General features: G+C 34.5%; 1 protein-coding gene across 16 annotated transcripts in view; it reads right to left on the reverse strand.

Moving 5' to 3' along the window:
• Positions 1–14,446, reverse strand: part of SOX5 (SRY-box transcription factor 5) — a 1,038,078-nt gene that overhangs the window by 420,126 nt on the left and 603,506 nt on the right. For 4 of the 16 annotated variants that reach the window (XM_054445336.2, XM_054445335.2, XM_054445325.2 and 1 more), the window contains exon 1: positions 5,157–5,289. The exons of 8 other annotated variants lie outside the window; for them this stretch is intronic. In XM_054445336.2, the coding sequence (XP_054301311.1) occupies positions 5,157–5,194 (38 nt within the window). In that variant the 5' untranslated portion in view covers positions 5,195–5,289. Of the gene's footprint in view, positions 1–5,156; positions 5,290–5,816; positions 5,961–5,994; positions 6,163–6,470; positions 6,733–14,446 lie in introns of those variants that run through there. 4 more of the 16 variants (XM_054445324.2, XM_063672515.1, XM_063672516.1 and 1 more) reach the window with 4 other exon arrangements.

Here is a 14,446-nt window from a genome sequence, read left to right on the forward strand (position 1 = left end):
TCCAGAGAAGATGTGTGAACTCTCAATTAGTAAGTAAAGAAAAGAATAGACAACACTAAAAGAAAGAAAGAACAGCTTCCAAACTGCAGGAGAAAACACAGAGGTCAGAAAGAATAAAAAGGTCTTCTCCTGAACCACTATCAGTTCCTGATCATAATGAAGGAATATGTGGCATTCTCCTAAAGAATGTCAAATTTAAATTTTTTCCCACTCTAGCAATATCACTTGATCCTGTTTATCTACATAGCAATCAAATTTCACACTTAATACAAATGATGATGCTATCAATCAGTGAAAGAGAAGGAAGGAGAGAATGAATGAAGGAAGTAAGACTTTGTTATGTTTGTCCATTTCTTGTTCAAGAAAATTTTTCATTAGGAAGGAGATATTTCGTGGTTTGGTTAAACCGTTGAAAATCTTTTTATCCTACTGCCATCATCTGAATCAGAGACCTGGCATATTGGAACTATACGTGAGTTAGTACAAGAGAAAAACTTAGATTAGTTTCTTTCCCAGGCTGTTGGATAACCCCACTGAAATTATAAATGAATAACAAATTATGAAAGAAAACAAAACTCATCAGTTATACTTATTTAACTAATCTATAAAAAGGGAGGTATTCAGCCTACATAATGCACATCTGCATTATACAATATACTCATTAGGTTGCTGAAGAACTGATAGTGGAGAGAAAACAGACAATAAAAATCAGCCTTTACCCATGAATGTAATTTGGCTTTCTAAATGCATTAGGAGTGTAATCCATATGAAATAGTTTCCAACTCTGTGGAGGGCTAATGTGCTAAAGAATCAGAACAGGTCTTATTATTTGCCTCTCCTGTATGATGTGTATACAAGATTTTTGTCAAAAGCTCCCTAAGAACAGGTAAATACTTTAACATGTGCTTATTATATTTGAGAAACACAAGAACACACCAACACGTGAAGTAATCATAATATTTGCACATTTCTGTCTCTATCAAACCTGCTAAACACTGAGCAGTACACAATGTCACCTGACATTTAACCCTTAATTGTTCTTGGTAATCAGTCAGGTCTCCTGCCAAGTCTTCAGGACAGTATTCCAGCATGAGAGTGATAGAAATGTGGTTTATGAACTGCCTCATGCAAGCTGCATTCCAAACCAATGTCTTAGCTCAGTTAGCTTGCAAATTATTGACATGGTAATTAAAATCTATATTCAGTTGTAGACACTGTATCCTCTACAAAGTAGTAGTAAATAAAAAATAAATAAAATTATCAAAGCCTATGAGAACATCCTGAAAATGTAATATCAAACTTACAGGTTTACAGTTGCCGTTAGGTGATAGAATGTGAACAGATAACTTTTCTGTGATTCACACCTAGAGTGTGCCTGCTAACCTGAATGTACTTATCACTCATAAGCACGACGGATTTTTTGTTGTTGTTGTTAAAGTTTTTAATTAAGCAAAATATACCTGTGTCATAAATATTTCACGACTATGGTCAAACTTTAGGTAACTAAAATACCACTAATGTCAGAGGGTAGTTTTTTGCAAATGTCTAGCAGTAGCTTTTCCTGGGAATTTTACGAATTAGTTTGTAACAGCACCTGAGGTATATTTCTTTCTCCAGAAAAACACTGAAAAGTTTCCTAATAAGAAAAAAATTATTTAGTCAGCATGACCAGAAATAAATTTGATGGAAATGTGAAGTGAATAAGTTAATTTTTATTGCAGAAGGTTTTACTATTGTAGTGTTCCTTTCAACATGTAGAAAATCTGCTGTCTGTTGTCTGCACCAATTTGGGAGAAGCAATCAAATAGGTGATACTAACAAACTAATTTGCATAATCCCACTACTTTCAATCCCAACTTTTTTTCTCCTTTCTAGACATTATCAGAACTGTCTTCTTAAGCAATCGTCTTACACTTGCTATTTAAGTTTCTAACATAAAACAATTAGAAACTGTAACGAGTAGCTTAGACACAAAACTATTATATTACAACCAAAGAGGACAGATAAAATTAAAAGGAAAGAAATAGAATATTGAGAAACTATCAAAAATGGACATTTTTACTTATCATGAACAAACTAATATTGACATTTAAGGCAAATATTTTCTTTTCATCCTTGAAATATCAAAAAGTAGGTGACATTCTCAAAGGAAAACCTTAAGTCACAATTTTTCATTATCTACTTTCAATTAAATATATAAATTTATTGACTTCTTTTAAAAATTTGGGGAGACTTCGGGCGTTCATTCTAATGATGCTGTTACTCACATTTAGACCATGCTGCCAGCTATGTTTCCTTTAAACGGTAAAATGTAGAAGACTTTCCTTACAAATAATTTTTTGGAATATACACGCCCATTTGCTTCCCACCTGGGAATTGTATTTTTCAGTAATCATAATCAGTTTATCACAAGGATGCTTGAAAATAAAAATATTTCAAGTTCTTTACCTTTTAGAATCACTGTTCTATTTGCACTACCTCCTGCATATTTTTAACAGACAATGAAATTGTTACTACTTCTTAACTATTTAACAACTGCTTATTAGTCTGAGAGTACTGACCATGTTCATTTCTAGGGATGATAATATAGACATATACAAATCTAAATCCAAATGTTGATCCTGATATTTAAGTTTTGAATATTCCTTAAAGTTCAAACAGTCTACAGGCTGGGAAGAATAAAAGACGGACAAGACTCTACCAATGAAATTAGTAAAAATGATCACATAAAACTTTTACAGTACATGAACCCTAAGCAATTTATTGTGTCCTCTAGATCAAAGTTCTCTATTTCACAAAGAAATTTAGAAGTCTTCTTTTAGATTTCTAAGTTTAAGTGGGAAATTCATCTATAGCAAGTGACCCAATAGAATAAAAATTAACAGTCAATAGAAATGACCTATTTATTCAATGAAAGTTGCAAATAGTTGAAAAGGCAAAAAATCTATTTGATAGTTTAGTTGCATCATAAATACCTCCTTTGGAGAATATAAATATTCAATATTGTGTCTACATGATACACTGTATCATGCATGGGTGCCTATAGAGACACTCACCCATACAAATTCAATGTAAACAAATAGTAATGATTTGCTGAGATCTTTGTATGTATTACCAATTACAACCACAGGGGAAATTATTAAGGAACGTTATATTGTATGACATTTTTCAGAATTATTTTAGCTACTAATATTTCTAAATATGATAGCCATACTAACAACCCTATTGATTATCACTTGCTTATTTAATTAGCTAGTTAGAAAAGCACGCCTCTGGGTGAAAAAAAAAAAAAAAAAAAAAAAAAAAGAAATTCCCACCAGGAGGAAAAAAGATGTTAACAGATTTGAACATCAGAATAGGAAAGGGAAAAGTTTAGTTTAAAAAGAGATAATTGAAAAAAAAAATACAAATAAAGCTCACAGCAGGAAGCTTGCCTATATAGAGAGATAGGCTACAGCCTGTTAATATGTAACTACCTTTTTATAAGTACAATCTGTTAACAGGCTTACAAATCAGTCTCAGAGTTGTATTTGCAAAAAGTATAATTAGAATTAAAGAATATTATCATTTAAGTGCTACTCTGTGCATGCTAGAAAACTTAACTGTGTTAAATTAGCAAATCGCTACATTAGGTAATGTACAGTATGTTCCACTATGAATAACTTCAACATCTACCTATGATATAAGGCTATCTTTGCAAATAAAAGCTCACTAATTAAAGAGTTAATATGTAGAAGTGAAAATTTTAATTCAAAACTGTTAAGAAAGCTCAAACATTCGCTGGAATTTTCTAGTAAAGATGCACTTTAATTATTTAAAAAAAAACACAGAAGAAATCAAAGAAAGATGACAGCACCGAAGTATATGTGATGGCTATTTTACTTTCTTCCCTGATTTGATACTGGCTTTTCTAATATGTGACCACATTCAAGCGTTACTTTATCCTCAATACTCTTTTTCTCTTCCATTGCTTCACTTCTAGAATGTTTTAATCTTTGTCCTTTCTTTTTTCGTCTTTTCATATCAAATTCAGTCGTTTGAGCGATGAACAGCTTGACTTAGCATATTTTTAACCAGCTGGTCTAGCACCTAGCTTGCATTGCATAGTCAGATACAACAAATGTTTATACAGAAGGTAGCTTTCATGAAAATGAAAAAAAGCCTGGGTATCATGCATCCTGGCTTTTTTTAGCTTTTTTTTTTTTAATTCACCATACAGAATACAAAGTTTGAATTCTTTTTAATGGCAAACAAAATTCTATTTATAGTTCAAAAAAATGAACTTATGCTGGGATAAGAACTCAAATTTAAAAATTGCAATGTGTACTTATAGGAACATTAAGAGGGCTAAAATTCTTTCAAAGCCCTGCTTTACTTGCAACAACATCAAATAAAAGGATGTTGCAGATATTTCTCTAAATAGGAACAACTTAATTACAAATACACTATTCCCATCATAGCAAAAGGGGAAAATACAGTAAATTAAAATTCAGTCAAGACAGCTAACACAAAAAGTGGCCACTAAAACTTAGAAAGGGAACAGCTCCATTTACCCCCTTTTCGCCCCTATTTTTGACACTTATGGAGTAATCTAATATAGCGATGATGTTAAATTTTCTTTGGGGGGAAAGAAAACGCTCTCTTATATCAACAAAAGGTCATGTGCTTTACTGAGCAGCTTCCAAAGTTTTACGGAAGGATCAAATAGGAACTTATAGCCTCCGTTTAAAGCACCACTAAAACCTTCTGTCACCCGAGAAATTACATGAGACAGAGATGCTGAAAATGGTAACATTCTGCACAAAAGCGTTTTTAAAAGGTGGGGAGAAAACAATCAATGAAGGAAGAAAGTAAGAGAGTGAATGAGAAAGAGAGAAGCAGCGAGTTGGGGAGAGAGAGAGATGCTTAAGGTTCATTTAATTTGCTGTTATAGGACGCAACCTAAAAACATTAGCAGAAATCTCGGAGACTTTGCCAATCAGTTCAGTTTGGTCCGGGCAATCACAACAAAAAATCAGCTAACAAGATTGCAGAAGCCCTAGCTAAAAGCTTCTCTAACAAACACGTTTTGGGGGAGCATCTTCCCATGATTCAGAGACTACTGTAAAATGGGAGAGTTGTACTTCAATATATTAGGGGGAAAAAACTGTACTCACCTTTCAAACTCCTGAGGTAAATCAGGGTCAGTAAGCATGCTGGAAAAGCACAATTTCCCTTTGTCACAGCAGCCACCTATGATCGTCTCCAACTGAACCTGTCAAGTGAGTCCAAACCTTCTAAACCAATTGATTTTCTCTCTCTCTCTTCCCCCCCTCCCTCCCTCCCTCTCTCTCTCTCTCCCTCTCTCTCTCTCTGTCTCTCTCTCTCTCTCTCTCTCTCTCTCTTTCTCCCCCCCTCCTTCCCCTCCTCTCTCTCTCCTAGGACTCCTTGACCAGTCTCTTAAAGGGGTAGTGCACTTCCAGCAGCGGAGTCTGGCTGCTCCCCCCTCCGCGGAGCCACACGCTCCGGCTGCAAGGCTCTAGACAACCTCAGGGTGCCTGTCCTTTCCTTTTAATTCTCTCTTCTAGACATCACTGAACGTGAGAAGTCAACTCATTTAACACGTCTCCCATACTCTGTCTTCTAAATCATAAAACTCACACACACACATACACATGCACAACAGTATGATTTTGTAAAACGTATTTGCTGCTGATTAAAAACCTAGTCTATGTAATAACAGAAGCTCGATTAAACTGCATTTATTAACTAATTAAGCAAAAAATTTAAATGTTAGTAATAGCATTTTTACACAAAGAATTGTTATTCCTTCTCACCCTTTTCTAGGCTCTCTCCGTTCACACACGGAAATACACGCACACACACACACACACACACACACACTCACACACACACAACAATCAGGCATTGTTCTGAGGGAAGAAAAGCAACTTTGACAGATTGAAATATAGCAGAGGCCCCTTCAAGGAAACCTGTAAACAACTTGTCACTCACTCTGTCGGTCTCACTGTTAGCTCGTGCTTTCCGCAAAGTGGTGCGAACGTCCTGGCAACCCGACCAAAGTTTCCTCAGCTCTAAACTCCATAAAACACGATGTGCGATGTGGAGGGGAATAGGTATCCACATGCCAAAATAACATACACGAGCGAACAAAAACCCAAAATGAAATCAAAACATAAAAACAAAAAGACGGTGCTAACAAACTGTCCTGTTTGGGATCGCTGGGGAGGTCAGGAGTAGGAAGCGCTCCCCTGGCTGTGGATCTCTTTAATTTCCTCTGCCCAGGCAGCCACAGATAACAAGGTGGACAAACTATGGCTTTACAGAGTCTAAGCTGGCTGGCAAGGCACAGCCTCCATAGCAGTTCCAATTATCTAGATAAAAATCTGGCAGGCGAGAAAGGTAATCAGGTAATGTACCTTTGACATGAAATGACACAGGCACATACACACACAGAGAGAGACACTTACACAGACATGCATGCAGAGATGGTGGCTGCCCCGTGCACCGCAGCATCTGGTCAGGGAGTAAGCACACACTCACCAACACGAGATAGTGTGCATTCTTCACACACGCATGCACACACCACACACACACACACACACACTCTCAGTCACTCACACACGCTCTCCACTCCTACTGGGAGGGTTCATTCTGCACAAAAGGCTACATTACAGAGCCCGCCCCAATAAGGGAAAGAGAGGAAAAAAAAGCCTTCCATTGTTGAGAGGGCAGGTCAGTTGATTAGATTTTCTGTGGAGAATTCCACGAGGAAATTCCCTTCAAAGCCGAAGTGATTAACTGGGGGCTATTCTGGAAATGGAGCAGACAATGGCTCAATAGTCTGTACAGCCAATGTCCAGGCTGGCACTGAACTCACTTAAAAAAAAAAAAAAAAAAGCCAGACTCCCTGTTCTTTTCCACACATTCCTCCCCCCCAACCCCCTCCACTCCTTCCAACTTCCCCTCCCAATTCCTTTTATTTTGCAGCTGGACAACATTAAGGGCCTTTAAAACCACAAGAGTTGACCCCACGGCAGTTTGATTAGGTCCCACTTTTTTTTCTGGAGACAGGCAGACAGTAAGTTTACTTTTTTGGACATTCACAATGATACATCGTACACATATTCCAAAGAGAAAAAAATCAATTATTAACTTATATTAGTAAATTTATTCTTCATTCAAAGCTTACAAATTTTTGGACAAGTTGATAATAACTTAATATTTAACTCTATCATCAGGAGATGTTCTAAAAATATATATATACACACACACACTACAAAATCAATGTGGAATAAGATTTAAGCATGTCACTATGGAGTTAAGACACTAACAAAAACATAGAACTATGACCCACCCTGAAAAAGCTGTTAACAAGGGATGTGGCAAAAATGACTTGATGCTGAGATGATTTTCACTTTCAGCAGTTGGGGAAGGGGGGAAGAATATTACTCACTATTCTTTCTTGTTGTTAGTCTCAAATTATTTTTTGTTACAGCAACAACCTACTCCCACATAGAAGAATGAAAACATTGTTGCATTTATTTTAAATCTCTATGTTTTCAGCCCTTAAGGGACCTACGATCTAATACGCTCTAATTGATAATGTATAGAAAAATTATATTTTTCTTCATTCGTTAATGGTGGTTATGACAATTAGGGTGTAGTAGCTGCATAGCTATATACACTTTTAAAAATATTTAAAATTTTTTCCTAACTAGGAAAAATCTTGCTTATCTTCCATCAATAGAGAAAAAAAGTGAAGGAGGAGGATGGGTGAGTTACAGCCATGGGAGCTGGAGTCAGGAAGAGGAGGAGGCGGGAGGAGAGGACGCAGAGAGAGCTCAAGAAGGAGACATAGTGGCAGCATAAAGATAGAAACAAAGATAATGGCCATAAGGCAGGATGCTGAGATCCGTATGGTCCCAGCTGCTGTCTTGCTACAGCTACTACCTCTGGTTGTTTCTTTGCAACTCTAATCTAGAAGGTCACCAGAGCAGGTAAGAAAGAGTATGAGTGTTTGAGGCCAACTATAGTATAAAGAAAAGATACTCATATTAGAATCTTCCTTATATTTGATTTTGATTTTACTGGCACTTAATATATGTATACGTATGTACATATGCCAAATAAACACAAAGAATATATAAGAGAATGTTGAATGGTTTGCAAGTTAGTTTTTTGACTTCAATATATTCTGCAAACATTACTGTAGCCATTCAAAAACAAATTATTTCTTGTGCAATCATCTATGCTGAAGGAGTTGAAGTAGACGAGGAACTAGACAGAAAATTTGCCAAATAATCATCATCCTAATAATGATAATTTGAACTAATGGAACTCTAAGATCATAAGGAATTTTGTTCACATAAATTAGCTCATGGATCTTACACAGAGTAGAAAGGGGTAGGTATGTATTTCCCTAGTTTTCCCACTGTTCAACTTGGGCAAACAGAATTTAAAGTCATTCAACTGGTTAGTAGCCCATTTGTTACTTGAAGCCACTTCTATCTATTTCACTTGTGACACCATAATGCAGAATAAACTGATCCTCCAGAATTTACAGTTAGATGAAAATCCCAAGATGCTACTACTCATACTTTAAGTGACCTCAAAGGCTTTCAGGTAATTGTTATAAAAAATAAAATTTATAAAAGCTGTCATTAAGCTAATACTGTACATGATGGTTTAATTGAGTAAATATTTTAAAATGTACCTCTCTAAGCCATAAAAGTTTTCTTTCATTTGAATCCTATATTGAAAATTAGCATTTCTGTCAGATTTTAGAATATCAGCAAAAGGAAAGACGGTTCCAAAATGTTTAGGTTAAATTTTGCCATGGGTTATTTTATTAAATGATCAAAATGATCCAATCAATACAGTGTTTAATATTAAAATACTAATTGAATCTTTTAAATTTTGCATTAAACGTTAAAATGTTTAATTATTAAATATGTGTTCATGACTAGCACATATATTAAACCCAAATTCTTTTTCAATTATCAGAAAAGCTTAAGATATTCAATTGACTATAGATATTCTTTACATCACAACTAATACCCCAATGTGATGTTTGTTAAGGTTTCAAAATATATCTGGGTTGAGACATACTTTTGCATTCACTTAATATCTATTAAATGCTTGCCAATATGCTAAGTGCTACGGCTTTAACAAAAGAATTTAAAAAGTTATAACAATTCTAATTATATATATGTATATAAAACCAAATTTCAAATCAATTTTTGAGTATTCAAGCCTTCCGAGGCAGATGTAGTGAGAAAAGTTAAAACAAAAATAAAAAAGCAAATGAACAAAAAATAGTGCTAAGAACTGAATAATACATAAAATGGTAAATAAGTATGATCTACAAGCACAGATACACAAATAAAATATATTTTCAGAGATGACCAAAGTACAATAGATGACCAAAGTACAATGTAAAACCCAATAAAAGTTTTACATTGAATGAGTCTTTTTGATACTGCTGTAGCAGTATAATGGAAAATGGAATGAACATGAAAAAGTATGCTTTTGAGCTCATGTTGTTTCCATTGCAGATATAAAAAGGGGATTGACACAGGCTAAGGAATATAAGACATGCTAGAGAACACTGCTGGAAAATTCTCAAAGAGACTATCAAGAACTTTCAAAATCACAAACAAGTTATTTTCCAATTTAATCCCTTTTCAGGTATAGTTTCCAGTATGCCTTTCTACTATTTTTGTCCTCATTTTAAAAGGATATATTTTCATTCCTCTATTTTAGATTAGAATCATTAAATACCTTCTATTTTAATATCTGAAATAAAAATATATAGTCATAGGTGCAAATTACACTTCCATATTTGATATGAATTCCTACCGTCAAGCTAGTTTTCACATCTCATAGAATCTGGAAAACTTATTTTAAGAAATAAAACTCTTAATATTATAATCACAATGAATTTAAAGCATATCAGTGTCAGACAATACTAACATTTTATAGCCTTAAGGTGACACAATGGGCATTAAGAAAATGCCTTTTGCCTGCACTGTTATTTACTTTGTCACAAAAAATTAAAATTAAAAAGAGGACACTTCCTCTTTCAAAAAAAACAAAGAAAGAAAGAAAGAAAGAAAACTTCCAACCAATGTACATCTGTGAGTCATTCACCAGATGCCTGGTGAGCTCACTATTGACCTATCACATGTAGCTTAAAACTCTTAGACTAGTGTCTTGTAATAGTAGACCTCTTCAAAAAATGTCTTAGGCATTCTATAGCCTATCTTCTTTTTTAAAGACCTAAAATTCAGTCCCCCATAATACATGTATGCCAAGGAACTGGTACACAATAGCCTACAAATTCAAGGTTTTTCTAACTTCATACTCTTTCTATTGTCAGTTGGTTAGAATACACAGATGAATTGTTCTCAGATTGCATATTTGTAAAAACAGTGTTCTTCAGAAACACCTTCACCTTAGAAACTCTAGTTTCATACCTCTCTCAAAGAAATGATGTCATTTCCAGTAACTGCTTTCACTGTTTGATCTTATGATTTATCTTCTTATTCAGAATAACTTGAAATAATTTTAAATAAAAGCTTTTATTTTATGAGGAATTTCTATCTATATGATACATAATAAAAGACATTATCTCATTTATAGTCAAAACAACTAAATGCGATACGTAGACTTATCCCATTTACGAATGAGGAAGTCCCAAAACTAGTAAGTGCAGGGCTGGAGAACACAAAAATTATTAATATGCCATATTTCCTGCATAGTTTTTAAAGGCAATGAATTTTAGTTCATCTCAAATACAGCATAACGGCAATTAAGTATAGAGTATACAGGAAAGTGCTTTATAAGTATGTTTCTATGGTAACCAAATGCCCAAATTTTGGACAAGTTAGGATGAGCAATGACTGTCCCACTTTCACAAATAACATAAGAGATAGTTCATTCACACAATTAAAACAGAGAAGAATAGTATTCTTATCTCATTTGTAGTGATAACAATCACCAGAACTAGTACTACTCTTCATGTAATTTGGCTCTATTTTTGAGAATAATTTCTAAAATAGGTTTCCTTGCCTAATACGTTTACAAGTTTTACAATCTCAGGTAAAACCCAGGGGCCAATTTTCAGGTCCCTACGCAACTCCTATGCAACGGAATTTCTGTCTTACAGAAAGAATCAATTATTTCAGGCAAAGGTTGTCAATTAGGAAAATTAGACCTACTGAATTTATGCTTTTCAATTTATTTTTTTACTCTATACACTATCAACTCTCCTTGTGATGCATGGTGATGTCTAATGGTTTGTTCACTTACAAAGATGAAAATGATGTAACTCAATCACCCTCGCGGTAAAAATCAGAAGGTTTCTTTTGAATAAAAAAAATCCACATAACCTATAAGAAGAAAAATCATTCAAATGGGACCGTACAAATAAAAGTGCTCTTGACCACCAAACTTTCTGCATTGTAATTTTTCAACCTGGAAAGTAACTCAGGGAACATCCTGCAACGATATTTTACCTAGACGTAGCAGCAAAGTGAAAAGTGGCTCCATTATTTTGCTACAATGTAGTTTTGTTAGGTAACATTCTTGTTAGGTAACGTCTATAAAATATTTTAGTACACATCATTCAGAGAGGTTTTCCCACCGTGAATGTATACATTTCATTTCATTACCTGATCAGAGGAGAAATGAGAGTTAAAACTGAGGAAAGTATGAAAATGTTTGAAGAATTTCCTTCATTTTTAAGTTGACTACATTTGTCTATTCTCCACAGTCTCCTTTGCTTGTATACTAAGTGAATGACAAATCTTATTCATAGTAAATGAGAATGTTGCCTATTAACAATGTTCAGTCTACTTGTATCTAACACAGTATAGTGGAAGAAATTATGGCTAAGCTGAAAGTTAGGAAACCTGTGCTCTAAGGCAGGGATCCCCAACCCCCAAGGCCAGTACTGGTCCATGTCCTGTTATGAACCACAGCAGGAGGTGAGCAGTGGGCATTATCACCTGAGCTCTGCCTCGTGTCAGATCAGAGGCAGCATTAGATTATCGTAGGAATGCAAAACTTATTGTGAACCGTGCATGTGAGGGATCTAGTTTGCACTCTTCTTATGAGAATCTAATGCCTGATGATCTGAGGTGGAACCATTTAATCTCAATGCCATACTCCCACCTCACCTAACCCCTCCCACCCCCCATGGAAAAATTGTCTTTCATGAAACTGGTCCCTGGTGCTAAAATGGTTGGGGACTGCTGCTCTAAGGGAGCCTCTATTACTCCTTCCTTATTAATGGCATGGTCTTGCCTAAGTCATTTTTTTTAAGGGAAGGGGGACAGAGTCTCACTTTGTTACCCAGGCTGGAGTGCAGTGGTGTGATCTCGGCTCACTGCAACCTCCACCTCCTGGGTTCAAGTGATTCTCCTGCCTCAGCCTCCTGAGTAGCTTGGATTACAGACACGTGCCACCACACCCAGCTAATTTTTGTCTCCATGTTGGCCAGGCTGATCTCGAACTCCTGACCTCAGGTGATCGGCCCAGCTCGGCCTTCCAAAGTGCTGGGATTAATTACAGGCGTGAGCCACCATGCCCGGTCATTGCCTAAGTCTTTAATATCTCAGAGAACGTGATTTCTAAGGTCCCTTTCAATTATAAACTTCTGTTTCTATAATCTCTTCTTTGATAAATCAATTTAACATTTCAAAAATAAAATTTCCTGCCTTCCTCAGTTAAGTCCTTCTTTACAGTTTTAAGACTATTACTTGTAGTTGACAGTTTGTTTTGGCCTTTTAAACTATGGCATAATTCTACATTCATACAGTAATATAAGACAGTGAGGAAAAATAAACTGTTACTAATTAAAGTTAATTTATATAAGTTCATTTAAATTAAAATGACCAGGATAACTTAATTGGTCCCCAAGAAATGATGGTTTCAAAACTAATTTTATGACTAAGTTCATCTATTTGTGATTCTGAAAAAATTTTGTGCCTGAGATTTTAGTTTCTCTAAGTACAATTATATTTATTAGCATTACTTAATTCAGTGAAATAATTAAAAAGCAGTTTAGTCTCTTACTACAATAAATACCTCACGTGTGTGATGGAACTGTGATTGGTGTAGGGGGGATAAATACAAGGGTTTTTGTCTCTATCAAAAATTTCAAAATATCAAATGACAAGTTCAAAAGCAAACTAAAAAGTTGTACTGTTAGAAATCCTGACAGGCAAACTGTGTTCAAGAAAACCTAGTTGTTATAATGCATTTTGTGGACACTCTGAAGAGCTGCTTCCATATAGACAACTTGCTTTTTTCATGCTGTTTTTAATAAAATGACTTACTGCCACAATTTAGAAAATAATTCAGAAGGACTATGCACAGGATGAAAATATAATATAGGCATTACCAAATGAATGTATTCATTCAATTACTCAACAAGCATTTATAGAATCTTGAATTTATACCCGTATTTTAAATCATCTATATATTAAAATCTTAATGTATAAACTGCATATTTTCATAAATAAGAAAAAAGATAAATTAATGTTTGTAATTTGCCCTGATGCTGAAGAACTGCTTGGGTATCAAATGGTATATTACTATTTGAAAAACACCTAACTGTTAATACCCCTAAATAAATCATGGGTCTATAATCAGAAATATTTATTTTTAAATCTCGCATAGAGTCGAAGTGTAGACTAGAAACCTATAAGCATTTGTAAAATATGCCAGTATCCTAAGCACATCTTAAAAAAATAAAAACATATATCTAAGGTCATCAATACTCTTCCTGGTATGGAAACCCAACTTCGGATTTACTCAGTTTTCATAACTGGGCCATTATTCTTAATCTTAGTAAACAAATCAACTTAATAAGCATTGTTCTTATATTGAGTGTGTGCCCTGAATTTTATGAGGCATACTGAGAAAAAAGGAAAGAATCAATACACTTAATGGTTTTTTTCTGACCATCTTTTCTGGGCAGAGTACTCTCATAAAAGGCAGAAATGCAAAAATAAACTTTTTCCATGGAATTATGACCTAGTTCAGTGTATGGACATTCTAGTCTGCTTCATACACAATTATCAAGTTCTTATAACTAGAAATCAATAATTTTCACACAGATTAACTTAATTTTTAACAAATCGAAATAAAAATACAAGGAGAAAAATTAACTAGCTTCTGATTTCACAGCTTGTAAGAGGCAGAAAAACAATTTGAACCAAAGTCTTTTGATTACAAACCTAGTGTCTATTTCACTAGGAATTGACATGAGGTTTCTATAAGAAAGCCTATCTAAAATATACAATAAAATGATAAAAGTGTTATTTTATAAACAAAATTATGTGGGGATTTTAAGTAAAAAAAAAAAAAGATATCAAACTGAGATGACCAACTTCTAAACTTTGAGAATTTAGAATTAATTTGTTATACTTAGTAAAAT

Source organism: Pongo pygmaeus, chromosome 10, assembly GCF_028885625.2.
Source record: "Pongo pygmaeus isolate AG05252 chromosome 10, NHGRI_mPonPyg2-v2.0_pri, whole genome shotgun sequence".
Lineage (NCBI taxonomy): Eukaryota > Metazoa > Chordata > Mammalia > Primates > Hominidae > Pongo > Pongo pygmaeus.